The following is a 19,952-nucleotide window of genomic DNA, read 5'->3' on the forward strand; positions in this document are numbered from 1 at the left end:
TTTAGATTTCAGCAGATGGGTTACTCCGTCACAAAGGTGACAGATATCCCATCTACCAAAATATAAATCCCATAGGATATTATGGGATTTATATTTAGGTGGATGGGGTATCCGGCACCATTGTGATGGAATACCAGGTCCGCCTGATAATGAGTTTTGTAGTGTGGGAGCGGGACGCCAAGCCACCACCCGGCTCCTACACCACCAAACCTCACCGCTGCCCACCCTCCAGATTATGAGTTACCTTTTGGTATGGCAGGCGGTCCTTTGCCATTCCCACATTGATGCCTCTTAAAAATGTACTGCAATGGGAGCGCCAAAGGCTGTTCCTGCATGGCATGGACTCTGCAGTCCATGTCGTGTGGGAAAGGGGGTATATGCCAACAGAGGTACACTGTGCCCCCTGCATGTATCCTATGGCTCTGAGGCAAGAGGGAGCCCTGTAGGGTCCCCTTTGTTTCCTCACTGGCAAAGTTTTCACAGCGGCCTCACTGTGATGAAAACTGTGGCAGTGAGGAAAATCCAAATATGCTTGGCCATGCTGCAGCAGCACACCAAGCATATTGGAGCCTCTGACCACAGCCAGGGATTGCTTATCCCAGGGAGTTGCAGCAGTTTTATGGCGGTCTGGCCGCCTTAGTTGTAATACGGAAGTTGGACCACCAATGCGGCGGTACCCGACTGCCACCACACCTCCAATGTAAGTTTGGTGGTCCCATGGACCACCAAACTCGTTATTAGGCCCTAATCAGGCCCTTAACTATCTACAGATTGTATGTGCTTCTTAAAACATAAGACATATTGCTTCTGTCAGTTTATGAATGAATAAATAAATGAATATGGAATTTGGCTCTCTCTTGTGGGGCTCTAAATGTACCAGAGGACCCATCTATAATCAAAAAACTCAAACACCCCCATGATTTATACTACATGATTATTTAAATATTTGATTTTACACACATAGCACACGCCAATGCAGCAAGCGCTGATACATAAAATTCATTTTTTTATAAACATTTCAATCACAACCTTTCACAATTTGCACCTGCATACTCTCTAGTTCAAATATAGGTTGATGTGTTTAGAGAGTAAACATACAAAAATAAATGATCAATTCTTCACCTTCCACACTTCAGAATTGTTGTATGAAAGCCGCAACTGGGGGCATTGTTGAAGGCATCTTGCTGTCACCAAATTTCCATTTGTGACTTATGTTTGCATCGTATCTCTCACAGGAGGCATTTTTAATTTCCAACATGACATACAACATTTTTCATTATAACACAGGATGAACATGCATTCCGCAACAAAGACGCAGATCCATAGCACTATATTTCAGGACAGACGCTTGCTCACTGTGTCTTAAAAAAAATCAGCAGCAGACAGAGAACATATCAAATCACTCACTTAACACAGAGTCCTCCGTTTTAAACACAGTTCGTCTTTTCCCCAGTCTCACTGAATCTACCGTTTCTCCCGGGTGATACTCTGGAATATTAATGACCTGAAATAAAAAATAACCAATACATAACAATATGTGTGGATGAGTTAAACATAATGAACAATAAATTATAACTGATGTTTGTTGTGATACAACACGTACCTAAAGAGATATGGTCCAATTTATAAAAGGTCTGATTATGATGTCGGGCAGAAAGCCATCCGATAGATTGTCGGAGGCTTTCTGCCCGACATTATAGTTTTCCATCCGACCGCTGTATTACGATGCAGGCGGGTGGAGGGAAACGTTTGGGGGAATTCCGCTCTGCTTCCGATGGGCTCTAGGAGCCCGTTGGAGTGTCGGAAGGATAGATAATCCCAAAATAGCTGTCTAGATTATGATGTTCCTTTCCCACAGTTTTTCCATGTCGGCCTTTCCGACATGGAAAGGCTGTCAGAAAGTGACTTTGGGGGCCCCTAGCAGTCCCCCCATACCCCCTGGCCCTCGGCTATAGGGTGTCTGGGGGGCACTTATTGTGCCCCCTAAACATCCCTGGAGCCTGTCACACAGTGCAAGGATGTTTTAAAAGTGTATATGTTCTATTGGGGCTGGTGCTGCAACCCGCAGCACAAGTCTCAATATAAATATACACTTTCTGACCACCGTGAAGGCGGTCCCATCATAATTGTAGAAGTGAGACTGCCGACTCATTGTCGGGTAGCCCGTTTTCACTATGATCGACCGACATTGTAATTAGGGCCAAAGTGTTTTCCATAAGAAAGTGAAATTTATAAATGAAATGAAAAAATATTTATATAGAGTATGGCTACCCGGGAGCATCCCAGCGCTGGGCCGAGCAAGAGAGAGGAAGCAGGAAGTTAGGGGAACAATAATGTCTTCAGTTGTTTTCGAAAGACAAGTTGGCTAGGTTCCCTGCGAAGACACAGCGGCAGGAAGTTCCAGAGTTTGGCAGCGTTATATGAGAAAAGCCGTCCACTGCTTCTGGCCTTCTTAATCCTGGGGACCTCATCCGAGCGTAATTTCCTATTGGCCTTGTAGGGGCGGATCATGGCCGAGTTTATGGGAGGCCTGATCCCTTGCAAGGATTTATGGACAATCCACAGATCCTTGAAGCTGATTCTTTCCTGCACCGCTGGCCAATGAAGGGAGTGAAGTACAGGTTTTGCAGAATGGCGATTAGAAACTACCATCAACAGTCTGGCCGCACAGTTTTGTATGATCTGGAGTTTCGTGACTACTGCAGTTTGGGCACCAAGATATAAGGCGTTTCCATAGTCTATTCTGGAAAGTATGAGCGATTGGATTAATATTTTTTGGGCTTGGAAAGGGAGGAGAGGGAGCACTTTGCGGGCCAGTCTGAGCAGGTCATAGCAAATGGCCACCGTCTTCCTGGCCTGCACCCTGAAGGTCAAGTCGTGATCTAACCAGATGCCCAGGCTCTTTAGCATGGTCTTAGGGTCCGGTATTGGGCCCATTCAAGCTGGCCGCATGGTGCTGGATTTGAAGCTTAATGTATTGCCCACGATCATGAGCTCCGTTTTCCCACTGTTAGGCTTAATAAGTTACAAACAGATCGATTTATGTCTAAATTCATTAAAGGTCAATTCATTAAAACTGTAAGTCCCAGAACTTTATCCATAAAATCAGGGTTTGCGGACATTCACTGCCCACAGATGGAAATTAGCGCCACAAAAAATCTGGGTTAACAGTGGATTTCAGCAGCAGTAAAATTAGGGGTGTGGTGAAATTTCCTAGTTTGATAGTCATTAGGAAGATAAAAAAATGAAAACAGTTGTAACTTTCTGGTTATTCAACATGCTTTTTCTGTTATATAGGACACACAATACCAACTGAATAATGAATTTTATTGCATTTCTCATGACACAATGTATATGGTATATCCAAAAAGAAACTCCTCAATGGTTTTCAAGAGAATGAAAATGCAGTTTCAGAAAGGTGCCGTGTTCTTCCCATTTTAAAAGACTATCACATGATCTTTAGTTTTATGCTGATGCAGAACAGGTTAGAAAAGTCAACAATCCTAAACACGTATTTGCTTGCAAAAAGGGAATAAAGATTGTCCTTCTAAAAATTTTCCTTTTACATGGCGGCACAGTAAGCAGTTTGTAAATCCTGACTGTATGAGCTTTATCAGATCTTCGTTGAGACTGATTAAACAGACATATGGCAATGATTAGTTACATTTCTGAAAGAACCTTTCTGGCACAATCCAAATATAGTTTTACAGAACCGCCTGTAACACTGGGATACATGAATAGAATATTATATATCTTGTAATATGTAATCAAACATTAGTTCATTTTTTCAGAACAGTAAATAAGTACAGTGAACTGAAAGAGATGCTTTGAAACCATTTTTTGTATAGCTAAATCCTCTGAAATTTGAAGGATTGCAAAATTGCCGTAAAAGTAGGAAACTGTCTGATATTGAGTGGAATAGGCAAGGACATAAACTGTTCCAACTTCTATAGATATTCAATTCATGCAAATGTACAATTGCTTTCTAAATCAAACGTTATTGGAAATCTGACCTATACTATACATATCTTAATGTAAGAATGTATATCTGTGGAATGTACCAAAACTGATTGCCAACCTGCAAACTGTGTGAATACAACAAAAAGATAAATCTTTTTACAATTTCAGTTGACTCCACAAAAATGGTGAGAGTTGGCCTGGTAGAAGGAGATAATTGTAGTAGATGTAAGGTACAACAAGCAGGATATCAACACACAGTTTTGGAATGTTCTGTAATTAAGGACTGGTAGAATGAGATGCAACCCAGGATAGGTCTGGTTATAAGGACTAACAGAAGCTGTCAACCAAGGACTTTCTTTTCAATGGCATTTCAAAATAGCATAATTTAAATTATAGAATTAGGTCTGGTAACTAGAGGGAATAATGAAGTCTTAAAGTATCGTTTTGGAAACTGGACGTGTTTATTCAAAGCAATAATGAAAACATGGCTTATGGCTATGATTAGCTTAGGACAAGGAAAAAAATAACTTTCAAACAAAGACGTCAAGGTGATATATTTGATCCCATCTAGAAAATATCTTATACCTATACCATATGTGAAAATATACTTAGGGCTTGATTTCGATGTCAGGTGGAAAGCCATCCGGCAGCTTGTCAGAGGCTTTCTGCCCGGCATCGATTCCATTCTAGACGTTGGTTTGGTAAACTTACCACGGTGATTAAAAGTTGTCTAATGTAGCAGTACTGCAATTCTTTACTGACCAGCATATTGCAGCCTCTGACCGCTGCGCCACCGCTGTGGGATCACGGATCCCCGGCAGGTGCAGCAGTCCTGTAGCGGTCCCACTGTCGCACTTGTAATACGGCAGTCGGACAACCACTGAGGCGGTGTGCCGACCGCCACCGCGACTACGGGGTTCCATAGACGTAATCAGGCCCAAAGTCTATAACCAACAGATAAATATTTTTAATTTTTATTTTTCAGAGCTATGCACTGATTTACTTAAACATGTGTTATGCAAAATAAAGTAACTTTTTTTGGTTAAAGGTACAGGTATAGTTTCTCCAGTGATACAGCTACTTTAAAGTAGGTTAGGTTTAATAAGCATGGGAGGAATAAGAAATTGTGCTGTAATATCACCGGCCTTGGAGGCCGCACATTGGCCTCATTTTGAGTTCAGGTCTGATTACTTAAAGTACTTAAAGTAAGCATGGAAAGTATTATTTAAGGCTTGGTCTAAGCCATAGATTTGAACAGAAGTATGCTATCCTCTTTGACAGTGGTAAATAGTTGGTTTTAACTTGAGCTGTAATAGGATTCGCTATTATCGTGTATGCACTTGGCAGCATTTGTTAAAGTATGCAAATGAACACCATGAAAAGCCATCAACGAATCCAAACCTTGGTTCAACGAGAGCCTAAATGCTGACAGATGCAGAATGAGATTAGCAGAACGCGCTTGGAGATCCGCTGATCTACTAAAAATTCTTAGACGAAAAAGGAGTAGATCAAACAAACTCATCAGAACGGCGAAAGCAACCTTCTTCAAATCACAACTGGACAAAGCCAAAACTCGCCCGAAAAGGTTGTTTGAGCTGATTAAGTTACAAACCAATAACACTCCTACTCAATCCCCTCTCATCTCTTGCCCTCAGCCAAACTGCGTTGACGTTGCCGACTTCTTCCTTGAAAAGGCGAGTAAGATCAACTCAGATCTAAACTCTACCCTGACTGATCTCTCATCCTCTCCTGACTCCTTACCCTCGTATGCTCCTACTCTGCCCTGTCATTCCACTAAAAACAATGCCTCTGAGTCATTTCACACCCATCAACGACACTCCCATCTTCAGCATTCTCTCAACCCTGAATCCTTCAAATTACTTCAATGATACCCTTCCCCCAAACTTCTTTAAAGAAATGATAAGATCACTAGTCCCACTCTGGTCCAAGATCATCAATGAATCTCTCCTGCAAGGTGTGATCCCTGACTGCCTAAAGGAGGGCCTAGTTCTCCCCATTCTCAAAAAAACCACTGCAGACCCTGAAGACTTGACTAACTATTGGCCAATCACAAACATCCCTACCTTGGCAAAACTACTTGAGAAATGTGTACAAAAAAATCAGAGAGATGGTACGGACCTGAGCTTAAACTCTTAAAAAGAAATTGCACCTCCCTTGAGCATAAATGGAGAGTATCTAAGACAGATGAGACCAAAGACAGTTTTAGGAAAGCTCAAGCACTCTATCATAGAGAGATCAGAAAGGCAAAAAAGGATTACTTCACACGCAGAGTATCCGAGAATAAAAATTCATCAAAAGAACTTTTTAAATTTGTTAGAGAATTATGCAACCCAACTAATCTCTCCTTACATCTTACTCCCTCACAGGAGAACTGTAATAAGCTCAATGATTTTTTCTGCGAAAAAATTGATACCATCTATGCCTCTTTTCTAAAACCAAGGACCGAAAAAAACGAACAATATGTACCAACTGTTGCACATACCATCTGTCATACTTTTGGCCCTTTTTCAGAAGAGGATGTAGAAAAAGTCATGCTTGAGGTCAAGTCTGGTTCACCACTTGACCCATGTCCACATCACATTTTCTCCCAGCTTACCCCTGTAATATGTCCAGTAGTTACTAGAGCATTTAATCTCTCCCTTAGTTCTGCTGAATTCCCAAAATCATGGAAACAGGCCCTAGTTACCCCTTTAGTAAAGAAGGCTGGGACAGATGTTAACAATCCGGCCAATTACAGACCAATATCTCAGTTACCTTACTTATCAAAGGTCCTGGAAAAGTTGGTAAACAGACGACTTTCCACATTTCTGGAAGTTAATGGTTTGCTGGACGCTTCACAGACAGGGTTCCGGACAAACAATAGCACCGAAACTACACTCTTAGCGGTGACAGACAGTATTAGGACCAAGGTGGATCGAGGTAGTACAGTCGCTCTGATACTCCTTGATTTATCAGCGGCTTTTGATACCGTACCCCACCATCAATTATTGAACACCTTGGCAGAGAAAGGAATTCAAGGTAAAGCACTAGGATGGTTACAATCGTTCCTAGCGGATCGAACCCAATCAGTTCGCTTGGGTGACTATACATCCCCTCCGCGACCTATAAAATACGGAGTTCCCCAGGGGGCGTCGTTGAGCCCAACTCTGTTCAACGTGTTCGTCTCCTCGTTGGCAACCATCGGCAAAAAGTGGGGTGTCGAAATGTGCTCTTATGCGGATGACACCCAGCTGATGGTCACCATTGATGGAAATGATGACTCTAAAACTAGATTGACGAACCGCCTGACTGAACTGGCAACTTGGATGCAGGACCATTGTCTTAGACTTAATGCTGACAAGTCTGAAGTTCTATTGTTCGGCAGAGGCACACAGGTCTGGGACAACAGCTGGTGGCCGAGCGACTTGGGCTTGCCTCCCAACCCGACTATAAAAGCAAAAAATTTAGGAATAACACTGGATAAGGACTTATCCATGAAATCTCATGTCTCCATAGTTTGCGGCAGAGGCTTCGGCCTTCTGAAGATGCTTAGACGACTCTTCCCTTGGGTTCCGATTGCAGGAAAACATTAGTCCAATCACTATTGATGAGTAGGTTGGACTACGGTAATTCACTGTTTGTGGGAATGGCAGACTACCTCTTTTCTAAATTGCAGATGGTTCAGAATGCCGCTGCCAAAGCCATCTGTAATAAAAGAAAATAGGACTCAGCCAAAAACTGCATGCGTGAGCTCCATTGGCTTCCAATGCGACAACGAGCTATTTTCAAACTGTTGTGTATTTCACACAAAGTACTCCACGATACAGGCCCCATCATCCTACATGACATGATCAGATTTCACAAACCCTCTAGAAACCTACGATCTATGACGTCAGGAAGAGCATCCATCACCCGAGCTCGGACTGTCAGGATGGGAGAGCGGGCCTTCTCTCACATTGCCGCAACAAAGTGGAACGAGTTACCCCCTAAACTCAGAACAACTGACTGCTTCCTTTCATTTAGGAAACAACTAAAAACATTCCTCTTCCCCAGGCCAGATCAATAATTCTCAATTAGTGCTGCCGTTAAATCACTTGCAACTTTTCCTCAGCGCCGTGATGTCCTTTTAGGATGAATGTTAGCGCTTTACAAATAAAATAAATACAAATAAATACAAATAGTACATGAACAACTGCACAAATACATTGACCAATTCCAACGGCTTGACCAATTCCAATTGGGCTTCCGTATCGTCCACTGCACTGAAACGGCCATCACTCATATAGTGGACGACGCGCTCACCCAGCTTGACCAGAACGAGTCTTGCCTACTCATACTACTTGATATCTCATCAGCATTTGACACTGTCAAACATGGTAATCTACTTAGCCTATTGGAATGTAGGATGAGGCTCTCAAGCATTGTTTTAAAATGGTTTGCCTCTTTTCTCAACAATAGAACTCAGAGAATCAAATCCAATCAAAACCTATCCAACTCAAGTCCCTGCTCACTGGGTGTGCCCCAAGGGTCCTGGCTCTCACCCACGCTCTTCAACCTCTTCATAGAACCACTCACTGTACTCTTCAAAACCTCAAACATCCAATATCACAAGTAGGTGGACAACACTCAACTGTACATGAAAATCGCCTCCCCTGAAGATATCAAGTCACTCAACGGAACCCTGCACAAAACTCTTATTTGGCTAACTTCTAACCACCTCAAACACCCTTAAAACGGAATTCCAATTCATTTCTCCCGCTAGACAAACCCCAATTGTTGAGAAATATCTTAAAAACCTCTCAGCTCTGAGCTGCACACCTCACATCATTGGTTTCACAAAATCACTAGAAATTGTGCTTGTTAAGAACCTAAACATGCAGGATCACATCAGAGCATATACCAAAGGAGTGAACAACCAACTGAGCATCCTAAGCAAACTCAAACCCTAACTTCCCCAAGATGACTTCAAATCTGCGGTGCAAGCACTAGTCATCTCTAGACTAGAATACGGCAGTGCTACTCTTTGCGGGCTTTCGAAACTCAGTTAAGCCCCCCTTAGAGCATCGCTGAATGCTACGACTAGACTCATCACTGGCTCTAAGAAAAACAACCACATCTCTCCAGACCTGAAATTGCTCCACTGGCTCCCGCTTGAATCAAGGATCCAGTTAAAAATTGCATGCATGACTCATAGAGCGCCACACTACAACACACTACCCTTTACCTGGCAAATACGCTCGAACGATCGGGAGCCTCCCAGCCCTCTAGGAGCACCACCACAGTACAAATCAAGCTGAAGAAATTTAAAAAAACAAAAACCTACAATCATACATTCTCTGGAATAGCCCCGAGAATATGGAACTCCCTACCTGTGGAAACAAGACTGATTCCCTCAACATTTGCCTTCAAAAGAGAAGTGAAAGTTGAATACTGCACTGAACTAGAAGTTTCGCTCCTTTTGTCTCCTATTTTGTTTTGCTGTTTATTACGCTACCTGGCATTTGCTACGACTTCAGTGTCGCCCGCTAATATATTAATGTGCTCCTGATATATATTTTTATTCTTTTTCTCCCACAGCTATTCACCTATATTTACCTATGTCTTCCTCAGCTCGTATGTAAAGCGCTCTGATACCTGCTTGGGTCATGCTCCCGCTATACAAAACTTTAAAAATAAATAAATAAATAAATACCAACAAAACAGAATAACAACAAAATAACAACACAATTACACACTGCAACATACAAAAACTAGGCAGCATCTAAACTAACACAACAGGCAATAATCCAACTCAAACCTACCACAAATACAATAAGATGCAATACAATAACACAATACCATAGAAAAACACAACACAAAACATATCACAGTTTGACAAGCCACAACAACACAACACGAAAACTGTAGCTCTAGGCAATATCGACACAATACAGTAACACCACAACAACCCGATATCAATCCAACACAATTTCATTGTTGGTTTGTTGTGTTATGCTGTGTGGTTGCTTTGTTTTGTTATATTATGACACTGTGATGTTTTTGTTGTGCTTATATACTTGTGTGTAACAACTGTATCTTGATTTGGTTGATTGTTGGCTTGTTGTTGGTTTGTATTAATAAATTGAATTTTCTTGTTTGTTGTGGGTGTTAGGTTCTACTTTGGCTATTGCACTGTTTTGCTCCGTTGGATGTTATTATTGTTTTATTGTATTCAATTGTTGTTGTGTTATTTTAGTGTTCAAAAAATGAGATATGGTGAGGCTGATATGCTGAAATTCACCAGTTATGATGTGGAACGCACATAACATGACATAACTCATTGTCGACAACCATGTTGTTCTCAAGTTAACTGTTTTTCTATCTATGCTGCTGCCAAATATGTCTTTTTTTCAAGGTGGACAACTGAGTTAGACCATGTTGTGGTCTTTTGGTATTCACAGAAGGCATTTAGTAGTGGTAAAGTTAGGATTTTGTCCTAAGTTTGACTTAAGATAGACTTAAGACAAACTTAAGACAGACTTAAGACAGACTTAAGACAAAATCCTAACTTTACTACTACTAAATGCCTTCTTTGAATACCAAAAGTAGTAAGTTTAGGATTTTTGTCTCAAATTAGTTCTGTGAATCGGGCCCTATGTCTTTAAATGCAACATCTGTCAGCAGATGAAAGGCTCCACGCAACACTTCCAGCGCAGACACCATTATTAATATCAGACAAACCACTTGCATGTGTTTATTTGGACCACTACAGCCCCCTACAAACAGATGGGGCCTACAGGTATATCATGGTTGCAGTGGATTCCTGCTCTAGATTCCTAATGGTGTGGCCCCAGCGCTCGGCTGACGCTCGAACTGTTATAAAAGATTTTCGAGTCTTTATAGGGAAATACACTATTGGGACATTACATTCAGACTGTGGCCCCGGGTGTAGCTCTAGGGCTTACAAGGAAGCCATGGGAGGTTTGGGTGTAGCATTGCGGTACTCCTCTCCGTACCATCCCAAGGGAAATTTGGTCGTGGAGAGGAAAAAACGGGACTTAAAGCAGTCTTTAACAGCTAGGGTATTAGTCTCGGGTGAGAGTTGGGTAAAACATGTGTTCCCTTGGGGGAACTTACCAAGCCGTGAGGTGAACGGCCAGCGCGTGTGTCCAGGCTCCAGCGCTCCAGCACCGCCGTGAGGGAAACGGCCAGCGCTACCCGGGGGGACTACATTACCCAGGTGCCCCGGCGGCGGGAGTGACGCTGCACGAGCGCCAGAAGGCGCCTTAAAGAACAGAACGCCCCTCGCACCCGCGAGTCGCGCGCGGGAGCTGCCCGGGGCGAAGCCCGGGCAAAGGGCGGGCCCTCTGCGGCCCTCCGAGGCACGAGGAGGACGGGACGGGGCCACCCCATTTAGTCATTATTCTAAGGTACTTTCTATTGGCCCATTGGGCAACCTTCTTTTGGAAACCGTGGAGACAGAAAACATTGTTGGGATTATCTGTCTTTTTGCTAGGTGTTATTGACATTATTGTCTGTTTGTTCCGCGTCGCAACCTATATCGCAGAATAAGGCCAAGTAACTGTCATCATGTCTCCAAGGGGCACTCGCAGCAGAACAGCTGCCACTGTGACTGGCCCCATCGACCTCTTTATAACGAAGGCCAATGACGCCATAAATCAGGGCATTAGCCTTTTAGAACGCAGGGTATCACAAGATCTGGCGCATGCCAAACGTTCCTCACTTGGCCTCATCGCTACCGCCACTACACCTGCACGAGCTATGCCTAATAACATCAGACCCCTACTTGACGTATGTGTTGACATTCACACCATTCCCAGCGAGGTTAACCTTTCTGCCTCCATTCCCCTGTTAGATTCAGATACTGATATTAGCACAGACCTGGAAAAAACCCCTGACCTACCTATTAACCCCTCTCCCAAAGTAAAATCCGCTGATAACACCAGGCAAGTGAGAGGTAGGCGAGAGGGGGCAGTTCAAAAACTGAAGTTACATGCACCAAAGCCCCGGGTCACCATGGCCAGGAAATATGGCCGGGCACAAAGGAAATCTGGGAAAAATACCAACTCTGCCCCCAACTATAGCACGTCCAGGGTCACGGTAATATCTCAGGGGGATGAAAGTGAAATGGTTCAGCAGGGTATAACAATGGATACTAATGATAACACAGATAAGGCAGGCGACCCTCTGTTGGAAAGACTGGGGGAATTATTAAACATTTACCTATCCCCCATTGAAAATAGGTTAATTCGAATAGAAAAACAACTAGCTGAATTGAGCAGCCCTCTTAAGAATTTCCTAAAGGAAGGTCCCGCAACAAGTACAAATAATAGCAACACCACCAAAATAGCAGGCCCTAAAACAAATATTTCACCAGCACTTCCAACAATTCCAAACAATGCACACAAAGTTGCATCTGTTGCACTGGCCAATGGCCCACCTACTAAACAAAAAGCAGTAACATCGTACACCAATAGTGAACACACAGATAAAAAGAAGGACCCTGGTACCAATACCATCACTAATACTAAACTTCTAGATGTGAGCATCACAGGCCACCCCGCAACTTCAATAAGCAATCCTACCTCGACCCAACCTATTCCAAAAACATCCAGACAAGTTCCTGCCCGCATTAACCTCCCACCGGAATGCGGTGCATATGTACTAGTGTTAGTAAATGTCACCAAACTAAGAAAGGATCAGGATGAAAATCCCATATCACTTAAAAACAAAACCTTGCACTGGTTAATTGCTAACTGCAATTACCCTATTGATGGTGCAAGGGAGATTATTAACACACAGCGAGTGGGTTGGATTGGACCACTTAGGAAAAAATTTGAGGGCGACTGTGTCACCATAAGCTTCAGAAATCCACTATGGGCAGAGAGAACACTAGCCAATGCCCCTCTACCATCGCCCAGGGAATTCAACACCACGCTCCTCCCCTTAGGATATTTCTACCGACACTTGATACCCACCGAACAAGCCACGGCCAATTTTCCCAATAATCTCCCCACTAATTCTTATCAGGATATGAATTTTGGAGCAAGGATTAAATCACCCTTTTTTGTCCAAAATCAGAACCCAAACGCCGCCTACTTCAACAACCGTAACTGCCATTCACAACCCCCAATGCCAATCTTAACCCCTAACCCTCCGCAGCACTTTCAAGCCCCAACTATGCATCAGAGTAATTATAGGGATAGGTCTTACCCAATCCCTAACCCGTCCCAGTTTGCACAGATGACTGATGTTAGGCCAATGTATAATATTCCTACTTTCAATCGGTTCGATTATTTATCATCTTTAGATGAACAGGATTGACTGAGTATATCCCCCAATAAAGAAATGTGCAACGATGCTAAAGTCTGTAACTTAGAGGGTGCCACAATTCCAGCTGCATTGCACCACGTTAAAACTGTTGCTACAGAAATTATATTGTCGGATAGCATCCCGGCCATTTCTAATGATTCACTCAACCATGATATTGGGAATACTGGGAGTACATCCATCAAACATGGGTTCAAACATGGCCTATCAATTTTAAGCTGGAATGTTGCAGGTTTAGAATCCAAGCTTCTGGACCCTGCTTGGATTGAACTAATTAATGATGCAGACATACTTATGTTCCAAGAAACTTGGGCTGTTGATAACCTGCATATTGAAGGCTACCACTGCTTCAGCCTGACATCAGTAAAACCTAGCTTTGGCCGAGCAGTGGGTGGTCTCTTTATGGGGATCAGAATTTTGGCAGGCGGTACAATCAGTGACCTGAAGTTAGACAACCTTGCCAATACCAATATTCAAATTTTGGAATATAAATTGAAATCAAAGACCACAATTTATTTAATTAATTTTTATAACAATGATTTTTATGGTGTACCGAACAAAAACTTTGTTGCATTATCTAAGGCTTTAAACATGATTGATTGTTCTTTGTCAGTAGACACCAAGACTTGTATTCTGATTGGGGGTGATTTTAATGTGAAACTTATAGAGAACTATGGATCTACTAATCCTGATTACTGTAATGACCGCAGGGGCTTGGAATTGATCAGTATACTTTCAGATTTTAATCTTGTTGATGTAATGAGTGTAGGGTATGATATGAATTTTCCCTATGCCCCCACGTTTAAGGGCAGGGATAACGGTTCAATTATCGATTACATATTTACATCACCTCTGTTAACGGACTGTCTAATCAAATCTTCTGTGGTACAAACGTCTTTCAGTGATCATAATCCATTGTTAGCTATTTTTAATTTCGCACCCAGTCCGATTTTTATGAATTTAAATGGGGCAAGGGACATTACACCCTCTATTGACGGCCTTCGCCTTAAATGGAGGGGAATTGACTGTGGGGCCATTATAGACACGATTCAGGAGGCACATCCCGATTTATTGAAATGCCTCTCCTCCCCATGCACTAATAATGAAAAACTGATTACAGATTTTGAAGCCTTATGCTCAAATATAAAAACTCTCCTGTCAGTCCCACTCCCTACTGAACACAAAGAGCCACGGTGGTTTGATACATCTTGCTCCGTGGCCAATAGAGAGTTAAGAAAGGCTCTCTCTGCCAAACCCAGATGTAAAGATGTAGTACGAGCTGCTAGGAAAAACTACAAAGACAAAATATCGAAAAGGAAGGCAAATTTGCTCTCCGACCACTGGGATAAGCTGGTTATCAGCGCCAATCTGGGTGGCAGCGCCCCATTTTGGTTGGCTGTTAGGAGAACGAGAGAAATGGGCAAAGAGCTTACACAAATTAGTTGCAATATAACTAGTGCAGCCTGGGAGACCCATTTTTCTAATATCTATGCCGCCCCCTCTGATGAGCAATTTCTCCCTAAAATGGACCAAACAGAAGGCTTAGAGATCTCGGATCTAGAAGTCAGGAAAGCCATCAAAGAGAGCTTAGGTAACAAGGCGCCCGGGCCGGACGGCTTCCCTATCGATATTATTAAATTTAATGCTGTTCTTTGGACGCCTATACTCCTAAACATCTTTAACAGTCTCCCACATGTAGCCATGCCTGCCACCTGGGCTACTAGCATCATCGTCCCCATCCATAAAAAGGGAGACAGATCAGACCCAGCAAATTACCGTCCTATTTCCCTCCTGGATAATACTCTAAAAATATTAGGACGAATAATTTATAATAGGGTACTGGAATGGGCGACTGATTCTGACTTTTTAGATCCCTGCCAGATGGGGTTCAGGAGCGGGGTAGGAACAGTCGAGCAATGCTTAAATTTAAAATTGATTATCGACAAATACTGCATTGCTCGCTCATCCCCTGCCTACCTAGCTTTTATGGATCTTTCATCCGCATTCGATCTTGTGAATAGATCTAAGCTTTGGTTAACTCTCCTGTCAAACGGTCTTGATGCAACTCTTGTTAGATTCTTAGCCTATCTCCATACTGACCTGAAAGCACGGGTACGTATTGGGATGGGCGGAGAGGTATCGGGAGCCATTGAGATAGGGAGGGGGGTGAGACAGGGGTGCGTCTTAGCACCCCTGCTGTTCATTATTTATATCAATGGTCTGTCCAATTGTCTAAAGAAAGCTACCCCTGATGTCCCAACTATTTTAGGCAAACCCCTACCCGTGCTTTTATATGCAGACGACGCTGTCTTAATGGCACGTACACCTAACGCTCTACGTCTGCTTGTACATAGTTTTGTAAATTTTATGGAGGGACTGGATTTGAAAGTTAATTTTAAAAAGTCTTTTATTATGTCCTGTGGGCCGGGCAAAAGGAAACTCAGCACAATTCGAATTGGAACAGATAAACTAGAATCTGTCCATAAGTTCCCTTACCTGGGGTTGGTTTTCGCTGCGAACGGCTCGTGGAGTGGGCATGTGGCCCACGCCACGAGCAAGTTCTCGAAAGCCAACAATTCTGTCCTGAGTCTCCCCCGCCCAAAGAAAATTGGCGCCACAAAAGCCATCGTTAAAATTTTTAAATTACAGTGCTCTCCTGTTGCCACGTATGGAGCTGAAGTTTGGGGATCGGCCAGCAGCATTAGCATCCAAAGAGAGGAAAACCGCTTTTGCAGAAAATTGCTGGGAGCACCGATCTCCTCTTCTAATTTTATCTGCCATAACGAACTCAACCTCCCCTTCATAAATGATTTTATTAAAGCAAGACCAGCTCTCTTCTGGATTAGAATCTGGAGGAACGAGGCTGCTGTCCTTACGCAAAACATCATTAAGGACTGCCTTAATTGTGAAAATGGCATGCAGATCCCCTGGTTTAAAGAAGTTTTCAAAACATTTAATGAAATTGGTAGAGGTACTTTGTTTACTGAGCCAACGGCTATGGAATTAAAGGATAAATCTGAGGTCCAAAAGTCACTTTATGCACTTTACCGTAATGAACGGCTTGGAAGTGAATTACAGAAATCAGGGGTCAAGAAATTCATTGGAAATGGTCTTTGTATGCAGATCATGCCACCTTACCTTTCACTCCCAATGTCAAGTTGGGAGCGATCTCTATTGTTTCGTCTAAGGGCAGGAACTGTGAAATTTTTGCTGTCTTTTCCTCTGGGGCACCGACATCATTTAGAGCTTACCCCCTGCCCCTGTGACGGTATAAGTACTCAAGATGATTTGCACTTTCTGTTTTTCTGTAAATATTATGTGAGATATACCAAATGGCTTTTAACTCCATACTTTAGGAAATTCAGACCTCTAACACTTCAAGAATCCTATATGTCGTTGCTCACCTTGGACACTGATGAACTGACATTTCGCATTAGCACTTTTTTAAGATTAGCCATACGGGCACGTAAGACTATGGAAAGTCCCTGAAATCAGAATCAGTCATTAAGATACTACTGTAAATACTTTATAAGATAATGAAATTTACTGTTTAACCACTGTATGAACTGTTTTTACCATGGAATGCTATTTATATAATTGTTTTGTATTATATGTATATATGTGCCTTGGTGTGTTCGGTACTTTTATGAATTTTATCAAATTCGAATAAAGGTCTTTTGAATTGAATTGAATTGATGTGTTTGGAGTTCAATGAGCATTGAGTAATATCATGTGCCAAGATGTTGTCTAGGGGGTATCACTACTTATGAGGTCCTATTTGGTATGAGAATGTGGGTTCCTGTTCTTGAATGTGAAGGCACAGTTTCAGATGAAAAACCTTTTGACATCCATAAACGTTTGGCTGTTTTACAGGAGCTAAATGAATCCTGGGCACTACAAAGCAAAGTCGAGGTAAAGTGGACGGCCACTGGGGAAGTTAAGTCAGTCACGGCAAGACCTGTATGGGTCCCTAAAGTTGGGGATCTGGTCCGAGAGAAAATTGCGGACAAAAAAGAATTTGGGCCATCATACAGAAAGCCTGTACTTATCCTGGCCATTGAAGGTAAAAGAACTGTACTTTTTTTTACTCTTGCCGGAAAAAAGGAGAAAAGGTTTGTCTCAATCGACTTCATCAAACTGCACTATGTGGCCGATACTGAATAGTAGGCCTCATGGACTCCAGAGTAGCCAACGCCCTACTGTCACTACTACACAAGAAGTTCAAACAGAAAGAATCATCACGTTTGAAGAGTCCCCTGCACAGAATGATAGACCATGCAATAATGCCATGGAACTCGTTCCTCTTGACACTGAAGTTCATAATCAGAATCAGAATCAAAATCAAAATGAAAGGCAAATTTCAATTCGACCAAACAAAGATATCTACATCAACGTGCCTTAAGAAGAGCAAGCTAGTTTCCACAGCACCTGCGGAAATACCGAAAATTGATCAAACTGCATCTGGCTACTTAACAGAGTTTGATACGTTTTCTTTGGATCCAAGTGAACATGACACAATGTCGGCCCAAGAAACACGCAACCAGCAAATTAAAGATTTTCTGAACTTTCTTTAAAAGTTTTACCTGGTATCACCTTGAATAGAACTCTGGGTAATTACCGGGACACTTTTCTTTCTTTCTGGATAGGCTTAGTAACTGTTTTTAGCATACTTATAAATGGAACTTACCTTTGACAAAGCTCTGCAGCTCAAAAAGTGAATCTGATTTTGAAACCTCACCTATCATCACATTGTGAACAAAGAGACTTGTCATCAGTGAACATTACAGCAGTTCCTATACCTGATGGTATAGTATGAGACAAGATTGATTATGATATATTTGGTCTGACCGAACTTAAAAAAATTCCAGATTTATTTAAAATATAATTGAGTGATAACATTACCTCCAATACATCTTCCTATGATTGGGATTATGAAACTGTAAATAGTATGTTGTCTAATTTAGTAAAATCTGCTTCCTTTTCTAATGGTGAAATGTTTGAAAACACATCAGATTTTGAAACAATGTATTGCTATCAACATTATCGTTATCATTTTCGGCATAAATCTGCTAATCACAGAAATGTTTTCACATACCACCAATGGGAACATTGCCCAACCCCTCCGAAAAGCAGTTCAAAGACATTTGCATAGAAATGTCAATATTTTTTAGGGTTTAACACGTCAGAATCAGCCTCATATGATTATAAGGTTGCACAAACACTAGCGCAGAAAAATATGTGGACAAACACCAAACAGATTTATTCTGCTTCCTTTATTGTCCAGTTGTCTGAACAAGGTTTGGACTTATCGAAAGACACTATAGACTTAAAATCTGTCTGGGGTACTAGAGACTGGCAGGTCCAGGGAACAGAAGCGCTATTTAGAGCATGCCTCATTCCTCAGCAAATTATGTTTTTGAATGAAACCGTGCAACAAACGTCCTGTCTCAAAATAGTCAAGAACAAAGACTTGAATACACCTCCAATGCCCACACCATCACACAACGAAGGTAACATAACATCACAAGGAGGGATTACGTAAGAAGAGATCATGCCCCCGATTGGAAGGGGTGGTTGATTTGGCCCACAGACACCAATAGATGTAAGGAAAGATTCATAGGTAAACCAAAGGGTTTAATATCCACAGGCCAGATCTACGCTATGTACAGAGAGAACATCCAGGGGTAGTGGCATCAGACAGGGTTGGGAAGTTATGCCTCGATTGGCTAAAAACCTCGACACTGTCACAGGTGAAATAACACTTATCCTTACTTACAAAGGAAGTGAATCTACAGGATTTTTTATCAGGTGCTAGAAAGCCATGTCACAAAAGTTTCTATTATGCTGTCCATAATGAAATCTGAAAAATATTCCAACAAGAAGCCGCAGAGAAATTATGTGAAATAGATCGTACAAACCTAGAGAAACCTCTAGCTGTGATTGACAATGGTTTAACTACTCTAACCTCCAGGATATGTTCACTGGGCAACATTGTATCTTCTGCAATAGATATATTAGAACAGGATTTGTCCATATTACAACATGGGTTAGCACAATTGCGATTTATTGTATTGTTAAGCTGGACACTGCAATCTTTGCCCGCGGCTATGTGCCTTGGCATTTCATCAACAGTACATCTCTGTTTTCTTCAAACAACCTAACAGAAAAACAGATAGAAATGGCACAAAGGGGAGCAAAATATACCATACTGCATATCGAAAAACTGGATAGATTCGCTTTTACAGTGGCAGATATGAAGAAATGGGTAGGGAATTCATCAAGGAATCTTGGGAATTACCTTACAGATTTTGATGCCGGTGTTTTTAAGCGGTACAAACCGTAAGAACACTTTAAGTGGATCACTCATATGTCAGGATATAATGCTGCATGGGGCCTGTAATGGTTCAGTAGCAAACATATCCTGTCACTTGAGGGGTGCCCAAGCTGCTGTGATCACTCCAGTGTTCAGGCTATTTTCGAATGGAAGTTACTTGATGCTGAACGATCAAGGTTGCTGTGGGATGCTTCCAGGCATCGCATATCTGGTGATCATCAGTTTCAGGGTTACTTGCTGTATGCAAGTATTGTTTCCACCAACACATACGGTCAGGGAGGCGCCGCTATGGCCTTCGCTAAATGTTTCATTAATACAGTTTGATGCT

General features: G+C 42.2%; 1 protein-coding gene across 3 annotated transcripts in view; it reads right to left on the bottom strand.

Moving 5' to 3' along the window:
* CTPS2 (CTP synthase 2) overlaps window positions 1–19,952 on the bottom strand; it is a 2,098,303-nt gene that overhangs the window by 736,961 nt on the left and 1,341,390 nt on the right. For all 3 annotated transcript variants that reach the window (XM_078657669.1, XM_078657667.1, XM_078657668.1), the window contains one exon: window positions 1,408–1,504. In XM_078657669.1, coding sequence (XP_078513795.1) covers window positions 1,408–1,504 — 97 coding nt within the window. The remainder of the gene's footprint in view (window positions 1–1,407; window positions 1,505–19,952) is intronic.

This window comes from Lissotriton helveticus, chromosome 8, assembly GCF_964261635.1.
Source record: "Lissotriton helveticus chromosome 8, aLisHel1.1, whole genome shotgun sequence".
NCBI lineage: Eukaryota > Metazoa > Chordata > Amphibia > Caudata > Salamandridae > Lissotriton > Lissotriton helveticus.